Genomic DNA, 20,065 nt, shown 5'->3' with positions numbered 1-20,065 from the left:
GTCATCTGATAATTATCAACGACTTGCTTTGAGAACAAAAGTGCATGCTTTTGAGCCTCTACTATCCCCTGATCCCTCCCTCATATCACAGGGTCCCCCCCTCTTCAGTGTTTTCCCTTTCCATCTGCCATGGTGTACCTTAGAGAAATGCAATGACAACAGGGAGGTCACTAGTCAGATTCATAAACTCAAACAGTTAAAGAAAGTGAGCCAAAGCGGTTCCAAATGGTTTTTTAATTTTTCCCCCTTTACCACAAAACAAAGAAGAAATGATTAAAACTGCCAAAGTAGTTAACTGGTAGAACATGTATTAGTCATACACACATAAATTCCAGGTAGAAAGGCAGGCTTATTTACAAGAAAACAAGTTAAGACCAAAGTGAGTGTCATGAAACATTAAAAAAAAACACATACACACATGCTACAAGAGGCAGCACTGCTCCCAGTGGTAGGGACGGGAGGGAACAAAGGCAGACACAGACAGGGTCAGGGTTCACAGCATCAGTGCAAGGATCATATCACAAACTATGTCACAATAGTTCATGGGGTAAGGAGTTGTTCCCGAATGTGCCCTAGTTTGGCCCTCAGAGGTTCAAGTCTGCAGAGTTCAACTGCTCTACAAGTCTACCTACTGAGAGGACACGTGATCACAGTAAGCTTTAAGGAGTTGCAAAAGCTATGCAGACCAGAGTCACCAATCAGCAGTCTGCTCTCAGCTGCAGCCCTGCATTTTTCTGAGAAATGTCAAGGGGAAAGTCAAACACCAGTAAACACTGTCTCTCAAGTGCAAAGCTGGAGTGACTGAAACTCAGCCAATAGTATGAAAACAAATGAGATTTTCCAGGCTTACTTTTAAAGCATTTTCCCCCTGGTCTTAAATATTAATAGATAATCTAGTTTTCTACTCAACAAACAAAAGATACTTTTATCCCTGGCTGGTCTTACAGTAAAGTCACAAACATTTTAAGTCAGCTGAAAATCTGGAACAAAGTAACTGCTAAAATCCCCAAATACAATCTCCTCAAAGCTTGTTGCTCAAAAGCTCATATGGACCTGAACTAACCTGAAGCAGTGCAAAGGGAATGAGAGGTCAGTCAAAGGCTGTCAGACTCCCCACAGGAACAAAGGGGCAATGCTCCCTGAAGCGGCTGCATTTTGTACGGGAGAAGAGCTTACACACACTAGGGTGTGGAGTTAGCTTTTATCTTAGTCCATGGGTATTCTCCCACAGTGGAAAATCAGGAATGAATCTTAAGTGGTCTCTTCATCAGAAGTGGTAAACCCAATCTCTGTACTCACAAAGACAGGTTGCTAAGCAGACTGTGGAAGCAGACAGTAGAAGCAGCTTCCTGTAGCCACAGACCTTGAATTTAGCTAAAGCAAACATCAACAATTATGCAAAGTCACAGTTCACTGTACAAAACAGTAAAGTTCACCACTTTAGTATTTTAAAGGAAGTTGTCAAAAATAAAAAGTCAATAAAACAAGTCATAATGACAGGAATGTACCCAGCTACACCTGGCACTAGACAGCACAAAGCCTGGCCTGTGAGAATCTATTAACAAGGGCAGAGTGAGGGAAACAGAGAGCCACTGTAACACTTCCGTGTCCAGACAGCACTGGACACCTGTTCCCAGGGCCAGGGCACACTCCGCGGCAGTCGCACTACTTATTCATTTTTCTTTTCTTTTTGCTTGAGAAGCTTGTTTATCTCCCTTTTGGCCATTCCAATATACTTCAAAATGATTCCATGTTGGTTTAGTCCAGGAAGCAACAGCACAAAAGTCACTAGAAATAAAACAACAAATGAAGTTGAGGAGATAGTATTTAACTCTCTGAAGATGTCTACAGTTGAAAGCAGGTGGACTGTGGAGAGTGACACAAAAGCCATCCATCAGGATTCAGAGGGACACTACAGCTACGGTGCACTCCCACTCAGCCTGCAGCCAGTGTGCACTCCAGCTCACACCACTGTGCTTTCTATCTCCCTCCTCTTGGCTCACATCCTACCAAGCTTTAATGACCTCCAGGAAAACAAGGACCAGTCTTTTTTTTCCTTTGATATTTGTATTTTATGTGTACACACAGTGCTTTGCCTACATGTATATGTGTTTACTACATATGTGCCCAGTGCCCACCAATGCCAGAAGAAGCTATAAGATTCTCTGAGACTAGAGTAACAGGCTGCTTTGCTGTGAGCCGGGAATTGAACCAAGCATTTTTAACCATGGAGTTCTATCTTAAGCACTGATTTGAATCTTATGTAGCCCAGGCTGGTTTTGAACCTGACATGTAGCACATAGATAGGGTTTCAAAACCAGGTCTTGGTGAAACAGGGAAAGCACTCTATGAATTGAGCTATGACCCCAGCACAGGCTGGAACCTTTCATTCTTACCTTGCTACACTCCCACAGGCCCTGTGAATACTCAATCTACTTAATGACTACACACTAGAGTCAGACTTTCCTGCTAAGATGCATGTGTGATGTTTCTTCAATGACTTACCAATCAGGTAGGTGAGAAGCAAGTTGTGAACTTGCTGTCCCACCCAAGCAACCGCAGCAAGAGAAATGATCATGGTCATGAAGTACTAGCAAAAAAAAAAAAAAAAAAAGAGTAACAACTTGTCAGCTCCCAGAAGCAGACCAACAGGGGCAACTCTGAAGCATGACCACTGTACACTATACACAAGGAATCACGGCAAGAAGCCTTGCCTCAACACTACAGAGATCCAAAGATCATGCTATACGCCACACAAAGCCTCATGGTGGGGGTTAAAGTTTTAAAGGATGGGAAAATAATACCATGTTTTATTAATTTTCTTTTATAGAATGTAAATAAATTACTCTTAGAATTACTGTGTATATAGATTAATACTTACAACATAAACTATGCTACCTTCCCACCAAAACCAAAGCTAAGATATGGAAACATTTATAAGTCAACATTACACAAAAGGGTAGTAATAGTAAGTACTGAACTTGGTTCCTAACAATGTGTCACTAGGCTGACACCAGTGAACTCATGGTTGTGCTTTACATTAAGTTAAAAAAAAATATATACATATATACATACCATTTTAGGCTTTTCTTCCTTTAGCGAAAAGAGGCGTTTCCACCAGCCCACAGCTCTGCGTCGAGTTTTAACCAGATTACTGCAGATTTCATGAAATCTTTGCTGTTGTTCAGTGGTCCTAGAAAAGGGATTTCTCTTTTTGTTATAAGAAAATGGCTATAGTACAATTTATTTACTTAGTTAATTTTCCTAAGGCAGAATCTTACTCTTTGGCTGCCTCTGAACTAACTCATCATCCGTCTGTCTCAGTACCGTAAAAGTCCTAGGATTACAGGCATGAGCTACCTGGCTAACAGTTAAGACTCTTGACCCTCCTGCCTTTACCCCCCAAGGGCTGAGTACACAGGAAGGTGCCTCCACATTTAAAAAGTGTTACTTTATGTGTATCAGTGTTTTTTCTACATCCATACACTACACGTATGCAGTGCCTAGTAGTACATGCAGATGCCAGAAGAGAGTGCTCAACTCCTTGGACCTGCAGTTATAAACAGTTGTTGAGTATTGGGAATTAAATTCGGGTTCCCTAAAGAAGAGCAAGTGCTTTTAACCTCTGAGACCTTTCTAGCCCCCAAAGTGACTACATTTTAAGAAATCTTTTACAGAACAGGATTATGTCCATGTACATATATGTTTAAGTGCATGACATGGTATATGTGTGGAGGTCAGAGGAAACAACCTGTGGGAGTTGGTTCTCTCCTTCCACCATGTGGACACCAGGTTTCAAACTCAGGTCATCAGGCTTGCTGGCTTGCACCTTTACTGTCTGATCCACCTCACCAGCCCCTGTGCACATACTTCTAATAGTATGAATCTTGCATTGTGCCCACCAGGAATCCAAGCAGCTGCATCTGAGTAACTGTAGGAGAATAACCTCTACATCAGGTCAGCAAGATGGCTTAGGAAATAAAGATGCTTACTGCCAAGCGTGGGGACCTGAGGGCAATTTCTAGAACTCTATGGAAGGAGAGAAACAAACGGTAAAAAGTTGCCCTCTGACTTCTCCATGTACTAAGGTACATGTGCAAGTGGGTGGGTGTACATGGGTGAAGGAAAACACACACACACACACATATTCTCTCTCTCTCTCTCTCTCTCTCTCTCTCTCTCACTCTCTCACTCACTTTAAAAAGTAAGAGTCTGGTCTAAATTCATTATAAACTCAGTTCAGTCCCAGGGAGAGAAAATGCAAGCAGCCACTAAACAAAACAGCAGTAAAAAAAAAAAAAATGACAGGCCTCTCTAAAAAAGCCCTTTTTTTCTCATTTTTAATCTATCTCTCTGCTATTTTCACAGCACAGGTCCAGAACTAAACAGGCCCCCCACTAAGGATCATGCTGCCCTCTCTCCTTTAGTGTTAGCTTGGCAAAGCACAGCAATTGTGGGAGGGAGGGCTTCTCAGATCACTCAAGCTGTCCATGGTCAAGGCTAGGCAGTGGCTGGTGTCCCTGCTTTCCCACAGCATCATCACAGATAATCAAAACAGAAACTTGCTCCACTGATGCTATTAGCACTAACTGTTTATTCTCTGAAGATTTTCCTCTAGGATTAGGAGTTAGTGGACTGCTATCTGGCTAATGTCAAGGTCATAAACGTCCCCAAACGTAGTAGCATTAACTCCTCATGGCAAGGGAAAAGCCGTTTGAGTAACACATCTAACACTGATCCATTATTCTTTAAACAAACATGCTTACTTAAACCAGAGTTTAATCTAACTCCCCCAAATTATGTGAATTTGTTCTTAAAGATAGGGAAGATACACACTAAAAGCTCACATTTCTACAGATTATATAAGCTGCTGTCATTGGATACAAAAAAATAAAATAAAGTACAAGCAGAACACTAAGCAACTGAATATGTCTGCTGATAGAGAAAAACCTACTGTTCATTATGTGTGTTTTTTTCATTCCTCCAGCTGAGAAGAGAATTAAGGGAACCATGTGTTCTGGGCAAGTACTCTAAATACTGAGCTCCATCTCCAGTGCCTGGCTTGATGTCTGGATCAAAACTGAGAAAGCCAACACGCCACAATAAGTTCAAAGAGTTATTAATGTAATCCCTAACCACTTAACTTTAATTTTAGGACACCATAAGTAACCATTTGAGAATGGTAAAACTGAAATCAACAGCTCATGTGTATCCAACAGTAGCATCTACTCTCACCTACTGAAAATACACTTGACGTCAACCACCCCTGCACTGCCTCAATGCACCCCCTCACTCAACCCCAAATACAACATCCCTCTTGGTTTGTGTTGGGGGGCGGGGGGTTGGAGGAGCACTGCATGTGTTTATGATAGAATATGTCTATGTAGCCAAGTCAAACCCAGAGTTTATTATGTGTCTGTGGCCCACTCTGACCTTAATCTCACAATGTCTGTCATCCAGAGTACTGGGATTAGAGGTGTGTACCAACCATGAGCTCAAAAGATCAAGCTTGAAAGTCTAATAACCTCTACAAGTAGGGTTTTTTCAGAGTTTCTCTGTGTAGCTCATACTGTACTGAAACTTGATCTATAGACCAGGCTGGCCTTGAACTCAGACCTGCCTGCCTCTGTTTCCCAAGTGCAGGAATTGAAAGGTACACCAGTGAAGGCAAGAACTAACACCTGGGGTGTCCTTCAACCTGCTTTTAAGTTATCAAAATGACCTAATACTGTTGTGTTTGGGAAAAGTTGGTGATCATACAATGTAACACATTTAACAAGTGAACAGGCCACTGACCTTGCTTGGCATGAGATTGTCCTAGGACTCACATCAAAGAGACACATTTAAACAAACTGAGTTCAAGGTCCACTGAGAGGGTTAGCAGGCAAAGGGATACGCTGCAAACCGTCTGACTGACTTGAGTTCAATCTCCAAGACCCACATATGATAAAGAACTAACGTCCTCTGGAAAGCTGTCCTCTGATCTCTACATGCATATTATGGTGCATGTACCCACCCCCAAATAAACATATGTAGGTTTTGTTTTTTTTTAAAGAGTTCTGGAGTTTTTACTTAAAACACCACTTTTAAAAAATACTCTTACTTAAGGTATAGAATAAAACTGAATAAACAGAAAAGCAAGTTTTTGACCAAAGTAAACTACAGAGATAAAAGTACTGAGATTCTTCACATCGAAGCAATGACTCTGGCATGTGATGGTTAGACAACAGTCTCCATTTAACCACTGTAATACACTAATCACGCAGAGCCACCTACCATTTATTAGAGCCGAAAATCCTTGGTGCCAGAATGGGAACAAGGTAGTCAGCCAGGCACAAAAACATAACAAAGCAGGAAACACCAGACAGCACAGATGGATCAAGATAATAGATAATCCTATTAAAAACAACGAAAATTAACCGAGGTTAGAGAACCACAGCACAGAAGTTCACTCCCTCACCCTTGCTTCTCAGAGATGGTGCTAGCTCCTTTCTAACTTCCTCACAGGTGGTTTTCTAGAGGTGCCAGGGTATAACGTTGTCAGCTATAGTGGTTAATGTAAACAGCAATAGTCAAAACCTCCGGAGTCCTCAATATTTATTAGAAAAGAATGTAATAAAGCAAGAGTGCTGAAACACAAGAGTGTGAGTATCTGGAATTTACAAGACAGTATTAACTTACACCTTTACATAATCTAGAGGGTGGGCAAGCTGCTCCTAACAAAGGCATTCCTTCTGGATTATGTATTACAAAAGCTTCTCTGAGCACAGGCTATGAACCCTCTGAGCATTTAGCTATAGAATCTCACTTACAGGAACAGCAGGGAAACCACACCCATAATGGCAGGTGGAAACCAGGCTCTTTCCCATCGAAGGACTTTGTCAGCCATCAGCATCACCTCTCCCCAGCCTTGCAGCTGCTCTTCAAGACTTGCAGTCTCCACGGCCTACAACATGATCAACAGTTAAGACTGTTACTTTGCCAATCTCAACACTTCGGTGGCTCAGAGAGTAAAATCTTTCTCAGGCAGCAAATACACGTAAAATGCCTTTTACAAAACTGTTATCTTAAACAAGGTGAGTCATGACAACCTGCAATTTTGGCACCAGGCATGAATCCGTGGATAGGATAAAGTACAGGCTTTAATGGCCTCTTTAGCACTAGATCACATGCCCATGATGTATCATAATACTCCCAAGGTTTCACAATGTATTTCAATATTCATGAAAGTGAGCTTAATATGGTTAATATCCCCAAATGCAGCCACAGAGCCAAGAGGTAGTGCTCAGAATATCACTAAGTTGAATATTCTATGTTTGCTCATTTTAGGTGGTTGGCATTGATCTGTTGATTGGTCATTTTATTGATTTAAGTGCTTCTAAATCCATCAGGAGAACCTTTCCCTCAACACTAAGTACATAAATCTCTAAAACAGCTCTTTGTATAATGGAATTACTCTGATGTTGGCAGTCACTGTGAAATTAAAGAAAAACTATCTCAACCAAATTATGTAAGCTCAGCACTTAAAAGTCTCATAACGGCTCCTCGTCATTAATGATAGAATTTCAATTAAAACTCAAAATTTTTTTGCAAATGTGACAACTAGTCATAAGCACACCTTTACCATGGGCTATGGTAAACCTATCAGAGACTTTGTTAAAGGAAGGAAATTAAAACCCAGAAGTTGCTCAGTCTGTGCAGGACCCTGAATTCCACATCCAGGGACTAATATACACACACAAAGCCCAACTTTTCACAAAGGAATATGCAAATGTAGAACAGTTCCAGCTAATTTTAATAAAGATGAAATATGTGACAAGTACTCCTGACATCACCCCACACTAGAAATTCTAAACATTTTACATGTTATACTTCAATTAATGGTCTAAAAATCTGGAAAAGATATTCTTACAACCTCTACTTTAAGAAAAGGAAACTGAGACACAGTGAGGTTAATATATTTAAACCCAGGAAATACAAGACTAATGACCTGCTCTCCTTAAAATGATACTGCTTTGATGCAAATAGGTGAGTGATCAGGCCCTCTCCTGTGATGACTTCCTTGCCAGCAATTAATCCTCTTACTGGATTGCTTGCTGGTGTATGTGTATTGTGTAGGGGCAGTTTAAGGATATAGGGCAAGCATCTCTACTGGATTGTTTGCTTGTGTAGTGTGTGTGTAGCGGGAATTTAAGGATACCTTAACACAAATCCAAACTGAAAATCTTGCACAAATCCAAACTGTCCCGAATAAGCTTGTCGGCATTTAGAAGTGAAAAATGCAGACGTTAAAAGCTGATTGCTCTTTTCATTTTCTGTGAAATGACAATACAGGAAAAAAAAATCTTTTGTTCTTTCCTAGGTGAGGCAGTTAAAAATTTAAAACTAGCAGGGCCTGGTGATGCACAATTGTAATCCCAGCACTTGAGAGGTGTCGAAAGGAGGATGACAAACACAAGGCTAACCCGATAAGTCAGGCTACACGAAAACCTAGCCTTAAAAAGCAAAATCAAAAACCTGTAATGAAGCAAACGTGCCCTCATCTAATACCATTTCGTACAGCTCCTGCAAATCCGTGCTAGTTATTTTAAAGTTGCATCCAGTCCTGTGAGTCCCTCGCCAGTTCGCAGACAAGCGCCAGTATCATCTCCCACTGTCCTTTCCGCAGAACCCGATTCCAGCTTCCTGCGGTGAACTCCAGCCAGCTCCAACAAATTCTGTGTCAGCGATAAACTAATTCTCTCTAGCAGCCCTTTGACCCTCCATCCTTGCGCCAAGTTTTAGGGGGAAAAGAATCATGATTAAAAATAATCTACGGAACATGCGATGATCAGAGGGCAAAACGGGTAGGTTTCCGGCCTGAGCCGGAGCGCTAGACAAGGCCCCGGGCGGCCGAGTGCCCCAACCTGTTACCCAGGTTCCTTCTAGCCACAGCCTCCTTCTCACACTTCCTCACGCACGGTCCAAGCCTTATCGTGCACGATCCCGGGGGGACGTTGGGGATCAGCAAGGACCTCCACCGTGGAGATGGGCAGGAAGTCTCAAGATCAGGCCTGGCTGCACCTGTAGTCCTCCGGGGCCAGGAGGCCCATCCGGAAGTCTGGGGACAGACTGACCACTGCGACTCACCAGCAGGTTGCTGCTGCGGTTATCCCCCTCCGCCATCGTTCCAGACGCGCGGTTATCAACGAGCGAACACACACTAAACTCAGCAGCAGCAGGAGAACCCGAGCGCGGGGGAACGCCCCGCAGGCTGCTTATATAGGCTAGCTGCCTTTCCCGACAGCCCTCGCGAAACTCGCTCCTCATTGGGTAGACCGCACTCCGGCTTCTGGGAAGCCAGGCCAACCGGCAGCTAGCGCATGACTTGAAATCCAGGTCAAAGGAGAGCGAAGCTGCGCGGAGCCGAAGACTCTGACCAATCAGAGTGCAGGGGTGTGGCCCGCGGGAGGCGGAGCGGAAGGAAGCGGTTCAACCGCCGTCGCTAGTCACCTGGATCCTCCTAATGCTGAGGCCTCTCTAGTCCCTGTCTTCCACTGGATCTCAGAGCGGCTGAGGCTCCTGTCTGCTCAGCTGAGTGGAGGATGCGCAGTGGCATCCTATGCGGAGGCCTAGAAAGGCAAAGAACGCTTTAGGTCCTGTAGCACCTGCTGACTGAAAAACTGGCAGCCCCACGTGAGCGCTATCTGTGCCAAGCGCTGCTGCCTTCTTGCCAGCATTGTCAACAGGCTTTTTGAGACCACGGATGACGCACGAACTCTTAAAGGGCTTCATTTGCAGCCAGTCTTTGGGGGAATCATTTGCGGGGTGCTTCACTTGATAGATCTACGAGTACTTCAGGTAGCTAGGGGAGCGCTTCATTTGGAGGGATGGATGGGAAGAGAGGCAATTAAGATGGAGCGCTTCAGACTAATGGATTAATGGAGTTAAACCATGCTAAAAACATTCAACTATTTTAGATTTAAATTTGTTTTTTTTTTTAAAAAAAACATTTCGTTTCTTAATTACCAGGTTCTTTAAAGTCCTTGGAGGTTTTTTTAAAAAAAAAAGTGAGAGATCTACATAGTGCTCCTAAATAGCCTGGTCTCTTCCTGGCCTATGGTGGTTCTATCAAAGGGGCATACAATTTGTCATAGACCTTGTGGAAGGTACTAGAAGGTACAAACAACAAATTTGACCAGGAAGGACTATCGTTGGGTACTGGGGGGAGAGGGGGGGGAATATTATGACTTCGGTTGATACAGAAATCATATCGAAAATTGTAAAGCCTGGAGGTCCCTTCTTCACCTCCTCAGTATTGAGAACAGAAGGACCCAAACAGCTGCTACCAAGCTAAGCAGTGAGGTGTCTATCTTGCTGGTACCAGGAGCAGTCACGTTGCTAAGAGAGCAGAGTAATAAGATTTTAAAATCTTGTCACTTCTACTTTGGCAACTTGACTACTACTTTAGAAAACTGTTTAGTAGGTAATTCCCAAAGTAAAATTTAAATTTAGGCCAGTCCCGGGTCCCAATCCAGCTCTCACTAACTTTCCAAATGGCTCAGGGGTTACAAACACCTCTTTTTCAACCACTAAGAGTGACCTTTTGAAATGTGTCAGATGATGAAGCCCATAACACAAATCTTCCTCAGAACTTTGGCACAGCAAATGGACTCTTCCCATTCTCTCTTCCTTCAGAGCTTTCACTCAATTAAGGGTCTGTAGTTTGTTGTTTTAAATATTGCAAAAATTAAGCTTCATACATTCTTTTGTTATTTCAGACAGGGTTTCTGTGTAGTCCTGGCTGTCCTGGAACTTGCTTTATAGACCAGGCTGGCCTAGAAATCAGAGCTCCACCTATCCTTGCCTCTCCTGGGATTAAAGGTGTCGATTCTTATCTAAGAACTTTCCTACTGAAATAAATTAACTCAGCTGTTCATAAAGGGAGTAAAACACTTTTTTTTTTTTGAGAACTTTTTAATTTGGAGAAATAATAGGAAAAAAAAAGCCACAAAACTGTATTCCAAAACAAACTTTCTGGGATCTACTTTAATAAATTCAGAGCTTAGATACTGTTCTCTTTTAAGACTTGAACCTTTATTTGTTGAAAAACGGGTATTTCATACAATCTTTACCATGTTAATGTAAAGTAGGCAGGTGTTTTTGTTTTTCAAAGATGCATTATGGACATTTTCAGGAAGCTGGTGTTATTTATTCAACTTTTAATCTTAAATACAAGCACAAAATTATATCCATCAGGAGGCATTACAACTTAAAAAAAAGCCACTATTTGTACAATGTTACTAAGACAAGAAGATTCAGTTCAACTAAACTTACTCTTAAAAGTGTTTAAAAAAAAAAAAAACTAAACAAAAACACGAAATGTGATGTTACTACCACCTGACATTCCAGGTGGAAACTTAAGGACTTTGAAATTGGAAAAATAACAGAAATCTGAAACAGGAGCTGAACCACGCTGTCAGAAAAAGGGAAAACAACCACTGCTAATCAGCCTGTTTTGGAAAAATAAAATTTGTTTCAGAACTATATCCAATTCTTTACCATCTTCAAATATCCAGCTAATTTGAGTTAACATTAGCACTAGAACTTCCCAGTGAGCCCCAATTCTCAAGTTCTCCCTACATGGTTGCCTTTTCAAATCCAAGCCGTTTGCTTTCTGTAAATATACAGTGACATTATCTAGGCCCAAGAGCAGGCAAAGTACAGTGACAACCTCCTCTTGAATCTCTGCAAAGCGTTGTGATGCTCACCAGTACGTGTTAGGAGGATCTATCCTTCTTATCCAGGTAACTGAAGAGGAAGTCTTCAGTGACTAGTGCGTTAATTTTTGCCTCCTTGATTTGGGGGGGAGGGTTCTAAATTACTAACATTTTATAAATTCAACCATATAAAAATGTTGGTCTTTGCCTGCATCTGAACACAGGAAACAAAGATGATTCAGGGTGCTAGTTCTAAGGGCTAGGATGTATGTAGTTCAGGGTTAGAGAGCTTGCCTAGCATATGCAAGGTTCCATCCCTGCACTGCAGGAAATCCAGCTAACATTAGCAGCACAGCACTGACATCTGCTGTGTATAGGAGTAGCAGGCTAGTTGTAGGTGTGTTCATTACTAAGAAAAGATTGGGAGAAAAGAAGAACCAGCTCCTTTGATTTAGTACTGCACAAGTAAGCCCCCAAGTAACTACAAAAGGGTGGAGGAAAATAGGCCAGGAAGACTCTGATTTAAAGTACTGCCTGTACTACCCCAGATTAAAAAGGACCTAAGACTGCACATCAACTCTAATATTTGGCTGCATTGCCCTGCTTGGCATTTATTAAATGGCTCTTTCCTGAAATTTCACACATCAGAACAACCACAATTTTTAAAAAAATGTAGATAACACCAAACATTGGATGATATTAAGAAATCTACTAATGAAGCTTAGATATAACAGAGGCAAGTGTTAAGGGCAAAGTGAAAGGAGTTTTTCCTTTGTATTACAAATCCTTACCCTGAAGCTGGGATGAGCTCTGAATCAGTGATCTAAGAAAGTAGATCAAAATCTATCAGCTTCACATAGAAATCTCACACCTCAAAAAACTCACCACCAGTGTCAAATCATCTAGCAAACTGCGTGATCAGCTCATGACCATAAACAGAAACAAGACACACTGGTAAAGAAACAGCTCCATAGGTACTAGGCTTCAGCTTGAGAGATATCAACTGGCTCTAGCTAATTAAAGATAACTAATCGCAATCCACTTCAATTCTCAAGGGTACTCTGAAATAGAAGAGGTTGTTCTGTACCCTCTAAATGTTAAAAGAGTGGAGAGAAGGAAGACAGAATTAGGAAGGAGAGGGGAAGGGAGAAGTTGGGGGGAAAAGAGAAAAAATGTCCCTGGTTTTCCACAGGTATTTTGTCATCAAAGGATGACTTCAAAACTACAGCACTCTTACATGATTTCATAAAACATTTCCCCCAGTGGCCCTGTTGGTTTGTTTTTGTTTTGTTTTGTTTTTTTTCACTTGGGGCTCCTTAAACCTGGAAAGGCTATTTGAACAGGAAGCCAAACCATAAAAATGAGGGTTTTATCCAGAGTGCAGTGATCAACAAGCTTTGAAGTCCTTGGTTGCTCTTATCTGCCCTATAACCATTCACTATTCTTCTCTCAAAGACCAGTTTAAAATAAAAAGGATGAATAATTCACCAGAGGCACATTTTTTTTTGGTTGTTTTTTAAGCTGTCTTATTTTTGCTTGGATTAAGAAGCCAAGTACTTCTGATGCCTGAGACTCTTGGGGAATAAAATTCACCTATTACCAAAGCAGAAGCCATTTCTGACCACTACCACCACCTACAGGGACAAAAGTCTGAACTGGTTTTCTCCTTACAACAAAAGCTCTCCCTAGCATGAAGAATGTCTCAAAATGACACATCTTGAGGGAGCAAAAGTACAGTTGCCCTCAATGCCTCTAGGGAAGAAAATAACATGCAAAATACAGTATGGCATCAATATTCCAGCTAGGCTATTTTGTGACAAGGCTCAAAATCAACAAATAAAACCAAATGCAATGTGCTAGATTCTTTAACTTGTCAGCGGACAAAACAGCACCTTCCAAAACTCATAATTAAAGTGCTGGCATTGGTATCCATCCTGTGAGGATTAGAATTCCACTCATGTCGCAGTCAGAGAAGAGCCTAGAGACACCTGGTCCTTTCAGGGTTGTAGAGGCTGACAAATTAAATGGCCACCACACTAGTTGCTAAAACGCAGGGAAAAGACTCAAAATGCCATGTGCTATTCTGTGTTGATACGTGATTTTTAGCTCTATTCTAGTCTGCACTTCTATCAAGGATCAGCAGTGAGTACTGAAAATGCTAAGCTGAAGGATGCTTGATCGTGACTCACTATACACTAGTCACTCAACAGCAAGCTATAAAATGTTGCAAAAGGTAAACAGAACCCATCAGAAGCCACCAGCTGAACTTAAAGGTGCTACTGGTAGGCATTACTGCATATACCCCAAATGCCAGGTAAACTAAAGCATTTTTAATTTACACTTTAAAATATTAAAGAAAATTACCCTTTGTAAATTAAAAGTATCAAATGAGAAAACTGAATTAAAAAACATTTCACTCTACCTCCACCAGAACGTCACTTTATTGTGAACCTGTCATCAACAATGCAAACTCCAATAGGTTCTCTATCCTGGTTGTTTAAAAGGTAAAAGATTACATCAGATCAGCTACTTTCTATGAAAGAAACTACAGCAATCACAGAAGAGGGAAAATTTGAATGACCTCCAAAAAATGCACATTGTAAGCAGAGGGGAGTGCACGTGAAATCAGTGTCTGTTAGACTCATTAAGTTTGGATGCACAGTGACAATTCAGGAAACTGTACATGATAGAGTCACAGATATGACTGAAATAACCAGAGTTACATCTTGTATGTGATGATCACAGACCTTTAAACAATCCTTGAATTTTCCATGTTTTCACTGGATTTGGAGAAGCTCCTGTTTCTGTCTCCAAATATGGTAACACCGTGGAGACAAAAGTTTATGAAGTGTAAGGATTGAAATAAAAGTGAGTCTGACAGCTGGCTAATCTACCAGGGCGGGTCAATGGGGAGCCGGGGAACAGGGAAGCGATGGGAAGGAGTGGGATCCATAGGTGCTTTTCTCTTCATTTCAGAAGTCAGTTCTTCCGATGTAGTGTGTGTCTATTACACTGCTCTCCATTTTTTCAGTCCATTTCTGAAACTCATACAGCATAGCCTTTTGATACTTAACTGGTCAACCCAACCAGTACTGTTGCCAAGCAACAAATGTTTCTCAAGAATCTGAATGCAACAACTCTTCCGTGGCTGTGAGTTCTTCGCGGCCCCATTTTCTCTTGTTTCTGAGCGGGGTTTGTTTTCCTGGGTTGTACACACAGGGTCAGGTGGAATGGAGTTCCAAGTCACTCTGTGCTCCGCAGCAGCCCGATTTCTTTCTCAGCTAACCTCCTGACACGTTTGCAGCTGTTCTGTGGCAGAAAGACAATCTCCGTGTGCAGGCAGTGAGCTTGCTTTCTTCACCTTTGACCCTGGCCATGGTGTTGGGCGTATCCCTGAGTGCAGCTGTCCTGCAGGATTCACTTCCTAGTACACCGAGATTTCCTAGGTTTCCTCAGAGTAAGCCCCCAGTTGCATCACCACTGACTGTGATGTGGCTTTGGATGCCTGAGGCTGAGTTGATTCTGGTGGATGTCTGACCTCGCTTAACCAGACTCATCTACTGTCTTGCCATTCACACCCAGGCTGTCCAACCTTCATACAGCTGAGCCAAGTTATCTAGATTAGTTGCTTCCTTTATGACATAGTCAACCTGTGAACATAGGTAGGACAGAATTGAAAAATCACTGAGAACCTGAAAGGTCACATTTCATATGCCAATTGCATGAGTTGTCTCAAGAGCAAGCTTCTAATCAAAACGAATTACCCAAAGGAAGAGAGGTTATACTCCAGTAGAAAAAGGTGGCACTCTATGACCACAGAGGATGCAACAAGCTCAGTGGTCTTAGGAAAGTCAGAACCCTTAGAACTTTAGGAATGGTAAGAAGCCTCCCTACCTCCCACCATTTGCTCTCAGGGTTATACCATGAAAACTTCTGCTTAGAACAAGATAAATAATGCAGATGTGGGTAATAAGTGGTTGGTTTGTCAAAGTATGGCATCCCTACAACTTTTCTGTAACTTTAAAACATTTTTTCAAAATAAACTAACAGTTGAATGGCTCAGCAGTAACATATCTGCCTAGTACCTGTAAAGGCCAATGGTCAATCTCTAGCACCCTGGGGTGGGGTGGAATGGGAAGGAGGTAGGAAGGTGTGGTATAGATACAGTAACAGGATAAAACCTTGGACAAAAATATACAGGTATTCATGGGACTAAAGAGTCTACACCTCCAAAAATTGTCATCCTCCCTTCATCTGATACTTTCAGAATAGGTAAGGTGAGGGTTAACTTGAGTATGGGGAATGATTAGAGCAGTAATACAGCTTAAAATTCTATGCAAGAGCTGTCTAAAAGGAAAGTACTAAGTAGTGAAGAGTCAAGTAGTGAGCATCTGACAACTTTAGAGCAGTGTTACCAATAACCTTCTGAGTCCTGAATGTAGGTTTAAGCAGCTGATTTCTCTTTTTATCATTAACACTTAGTGTGAGTGTGCATGCACGCACATATGGAAGTGAGAGAACAGCTTGAATGAGTTGGCAACCTTTATTCTACCATGTGAAACCAGAGACTGAACTTAGGCTGTCAGGCTCTGAGGCATATGCCTCTACCCACTGAACCAAGGCTCTTCTGCTAGGCCAAGAGCCTATTTCTTGATAAAATAAGGAAATGGGTAAATGAGATCCTTGTGCCTACCAGCAGCATTAATACAGAACTTAAGCTTAAAAAATAGTCACCTAGGCCAGGCGTGGTGGCGCATGCCTGTAATCCCAGAACTTGGGAGGCAAAGGCAAGCAGATTTCTGAGTTCGAGGCCAGCCTGGTCTACAGAGTGAGTTCCAGGACAGCCAGGACCACACATAGAAACCCTGTCTGAAAAAACAAACAAACAAAATAGTCACCTGCTCAGCAACTGACATCCTCCTGTTTGGATCAACATCTCGGCCCTCTAGCTTGGCTTTCACTCTCTTCCACACACTCACTGCATAGGAGTTTCTCTCTTGCACAGCTATGAAGCAAAGGCATACATAAGTCAAACCAACTTTTGTGTATTATAGAATTATAAGGCATCCATATTCTAACTGATTACCTTTCCCAGTTTTAGGGTCTCTGACAGCCTTTTTAGGACTACAGGCGATGTTCTTGCCAGTTCCTGGGATGGTGCTTGGTGGAGTATCTGCTGATGTAGCCAGATTTTTCTGAATCAGCTTTTTAGCATTCTGAGACATGACATCAGGCTGAGTCTTCTGGCCAGTGTTACTCCTAACCGCTAAAGAAAAAGAATTGGTGGCTCAATTTGCATACAAACAGAAACTGGGGGAGAGCTGGAGGAAGGGTGGCAGCACACTCACAAGGGATGGCTGATAAGATGTATTCCATGGTATTCAACCTTGAACTTAATTTATAATATTAAAAGTCCTTATCCCACTGCGGTGGCTCATGCCTTTAATCCCAGAACTCAAATTCAGAGGCAGAAGGATCTCAAGTTTGAGGTCTACAGCATGAGCACCCACACATAACCAAGGTGAATGTCACCCAAGGCTGACCTCTGGAACACAACCCCCCCACCCCACATATAATCCACACCTCCCCACACCTACCTCCCCAACCCACTACAAAAAAATAGTCCTTAAAATTGGGAAACATAGCTCAGCAGTTTAGAGTACTTTCTGCTCTAACAGAGGTTCTGATTCAACTATCAATACCCACATAATGGCTTACAACCATTGGTAAATGGAAATCTTGGATATCTGACCAAGACCTTCCCTGATCTCTGGGGACACAAGGCAGTGGCTATTGGTGCACAATGCAAGTAAAACATTCATACATTAAATTTAAAAGTCTTAAAGGGGGTTAGGGGAGGCTTTCTCACCTTCCTAAACCATCCCTCCCAGCCTACCTCAATTCCTCAGCAGCTCCCTGGCAACTGTAGAATGGCTCACCAGGGAAGTCATAGCCACCACACATAACTGGGTTTCAGATCAGTGCATCACTCAACCTATCAGCCAAACTTCTTCTAGGAGTAATGTCTACACTGAGATTCACAACTGGACAACATCAGAGAGTGAGAAACTTAGAGCAATCAACCCTAAAATGTATCACACCCTTCCCTTCAATACTCAGGGATCTATGCAGAAGAGGCAATGGGAAAACTATAAAAGTCAGAGGTGGTGAATGACACCAAAGGAAACAGCATTTTTGGACAAAACAAGGCTGATGCAATAGAACTTTGTTTCATTTGGCTTTAGATTTTCTGTGCATGCTTTTGGATTTGATGATTTTTTATTTAAAAAATAGTATGAAGATAGGATAGGGAGAGAGGAAATCTGCAAGGAATTGGGAGTAAGGGAAAAACAAAATATGCTGAAGGAGGAAATAGCAGTAATAACACAGGAAAGATAAGATAAACTGGTGGCCACACCTTACATCTAGCTCCCTGGAGGCAGAGGCAGGAAAATCAGTGTTCTAGGCCAGCCAGGGTTTAGCAGTAAAATGCTATCCTATAAAATAAGTATCAGCATAGAACCACATATTTTTGGGCATTTATAAACTTTACATCAAGCAATTATCAATTTACTATTAACTGGAAAAAATTAAGATGAGCCTGATGTCTATGTGTTAATGTATTTCTTTTTTTTTTTTTTTTAAAAAAAGCCCTACAGATATGCACAATAGTTTTCATGTTTTAATTTGGATGGAAGACTCCAAAAAATCCCTTTCTCTTATTAATCTACTATACTAAAAGGCTCAACAAGAATAAAAATTTAAATCATAATTAAAAGTCAGAAGTTGGGCACGTGCACGACTTCCATCCCAGCACTTGGGAGGCAGACAGGCGGATCTTTAAGAGTTCAAGGCCAACCTGGTCTACATAGTAAGTTTGAGGATAGTCACAGCTATGTAGAGAGATAACATCTAAAAATAAACAATGAATGAATGAATAAAATTTAAAAAAGGAGCGAGGAAAGGAGAGAAGGAGGGGAAAAAGGAAGGAAAGGAGGAAAAAGCGAAATATAAGATCAATCCTTCAGGTCTGACTTGCAGGCCTCCCAAGTACAAGTATGCACAGCCATGCTTGACCTTAGCTACTCTTTATGAGGGAAATCAGTCTATACATTTTTAAATAAAAACCAACATTAAATTTCAACAAATGTGCAGACTTCTCCGGTTTGGTTTATTTGTAAAGATTTTATGACATTACTACCCCCACACCCGTTGTGTGTGTAGCACACAGGAAGAGAGGACAGAGTAGACATTAGATCCTTAGGAGCTCAAGTTATGGGAAATTTTTGATAATTCCAAAATCTACTGAGCCAGTATGGGGCAGTGTTAAAGAAAACTCTTTTAAAAGGCAGTGACTATAAACGCAATAAACCTTTGCCCATAGTTAACCGCCTAAACCTGTATGTATAAACGTCTGACAACACATCAAGATTGGGCCTCTTTCATACCTGCAGCAAAGGACGGCTGGTAAGTTGCAGATGATGTTGGACTTGAACATTCATTTGCTGCATCGGTGACTAAGGGTGATGCAAAACTCACTAAATTATTATAGATACTGAAATACAAAATTTACAAAATATTTATTTATGGAATGTTTTGCCATAACTGTTTACAAACATATGAACAAAACTAGAAATAAAAATAACAAGAGATAAGCTTCTCATGCTCTGCTGTGCGTCATCAGGGCTGGCCAGGGAGTACCCTCACCTCTGGCTTTGTGTCTTCAGTTCTTTCAAGGTGGGAGTGATTTCCTGTAGCATTTCAACATGTTCTTGACTTCGAACCTGACCCATGGCCTGGACTAGTGTGAACAAAACCGTCTGAATGTTGTCTTGCCATGATTTATATTCAGCCAGGAATTGCCTGACACTGCTCTCATACGGAATATCTTCAGCATCTGCTAGAGCAGCCTCTTCGTCCTGCCACCAAATACATACATAAACCATTAGAAACAGACTTATTTGTTCCAGTAACTCATCTCAAGAAGAGTCATCTCTTGATTAAGACATGTTTGAGCTGCTTATAGGTCAGTCTTCTTTTATTATAGAATCTTTGTTTCTAGTATCTTTGTTTTCCTTATTTCAAATAAAAAGAAATACCAAAATGACTGTTGCCAGTGTTTGCGACTTTGAAACCTCCAGTTACAGCCCTTATCACTCACCAGATAAGGAAAGAAAGGGGAGAGGGAGGGGAAGAGGGAGGGGAGGGGAGGGGAGGAGAGAGAGAGAGAGAGAGAGAGAGAGAGAGAGAGAGAGAGAGAGAGAGAGAGAGAGAGAGCGCCCTGACTCTAATTTCTTTCTTTTTGTTTCTTCCTTGAGCATGACTAACTAACAAACCACTGCCCCCAGCTCTGCCCTCAATGACCA

At 41.7% G+C, this 20,065-nt stretch overlaps 2 protein-coding genes across 6 annotated transcripts in view; both read right to left on the bottom strand.

Moving 5' to 3' along the window:
- Nucleotides 1-219: 219 nt before the first annotated feature.
- Arl6ip1 (ADP ribosylation factor like GTPase 6 interacting protein 1) lies at nt 220-9,252 on the bottom strand. 2 transcript variants are annotated; one of them, XM_052200599.1, is made up of 7 exons: nt 9,130-9,252; nt 6,813-6,946; nt 6,277-6,396; nt 4,955-5,080; nt 3,076-3,193; nt 2,506-2,590; nt 220-1,788 (listed from the first exon to the last, which is right to left on the bottom strand). In XM_052200599.1, the coding sequence occupies exons 1-7, from the start codon at nt 9,163-9,165 to the stop codon at nt 1,670-1,672; spliced, it is 738 nt and encodes a 245-aa protein (XP_052056559.1). In that variant the 5' UTR covers nt 9,166-9,252; the 3' UTR covers nt 220-1,669. The 2 variants fall into 2 exon arrangements, with proteins under 2 accessions (XP_052056559.1, XP_052056561.1); XM_052200601.1 differs by lacking the exon at nt 4,955-5,080 and having other exon boundaries at nt 9,130-9,247.
- A 1,802-nt stretch (nt 9,253-11,054) lies between these two features.
- The window catches only part of Smg1 (SMG1 nonsense mediated mRNA decay associated PI3K related kinase), a 102,901-nt gene continuing 93,890 nt past the window's right edge, over nt 11,055-20,065 (bottom strand). For all 4 annotated transcript variants that reach the window (XM_052200586.1, XM_052200557.1, XM_052200566.1 and 1 more), the window contains 5 exons: nt 19,407-19,618; nt 19,148-19,254; nt 16,786-16,965; nt 16,598-16,704; nt 11,055-15,349 (listed from right to left, as the gene is read on the bottom strand). In XM_052200586.1, the coding sequence (XP_052056546.1) occupies nt 15,272-15,349; nt 16,598-16,704; nt 16,786-16,965; nt 19,148-19,254; nt 19,407-19,618 (684 nt within the window). In that variant the 3' untranslated portion in view covers nt 11,055-15,271. The remainder of the gene's footprint in view (nt 15,350-16,597; nt 16,705-16,785; nt 16,966-19,147; nt 19,255-19,406; nt 19,619-20,065) is intronic.

This window comes from Apodemus sylvaticus, chromosome 1 (genome assembly GCF_947179515.1).
Source record: "Apodemus sylvaticus chromosome 1, mApoSyl1.1, whole genome shotgun sequence".
NCBI classification, from domain to species: domain Eukaryota; kingdom Metazoa; phylum Chordata; class Mammalia; order Rodentia; family Muridae; genus Apodemus; species Apodemus sylvaticus.
Note: the sequence above shows the minus strand (reverse complement) of the source record. Positions and strands in the feature narration are given on the sequence as shown.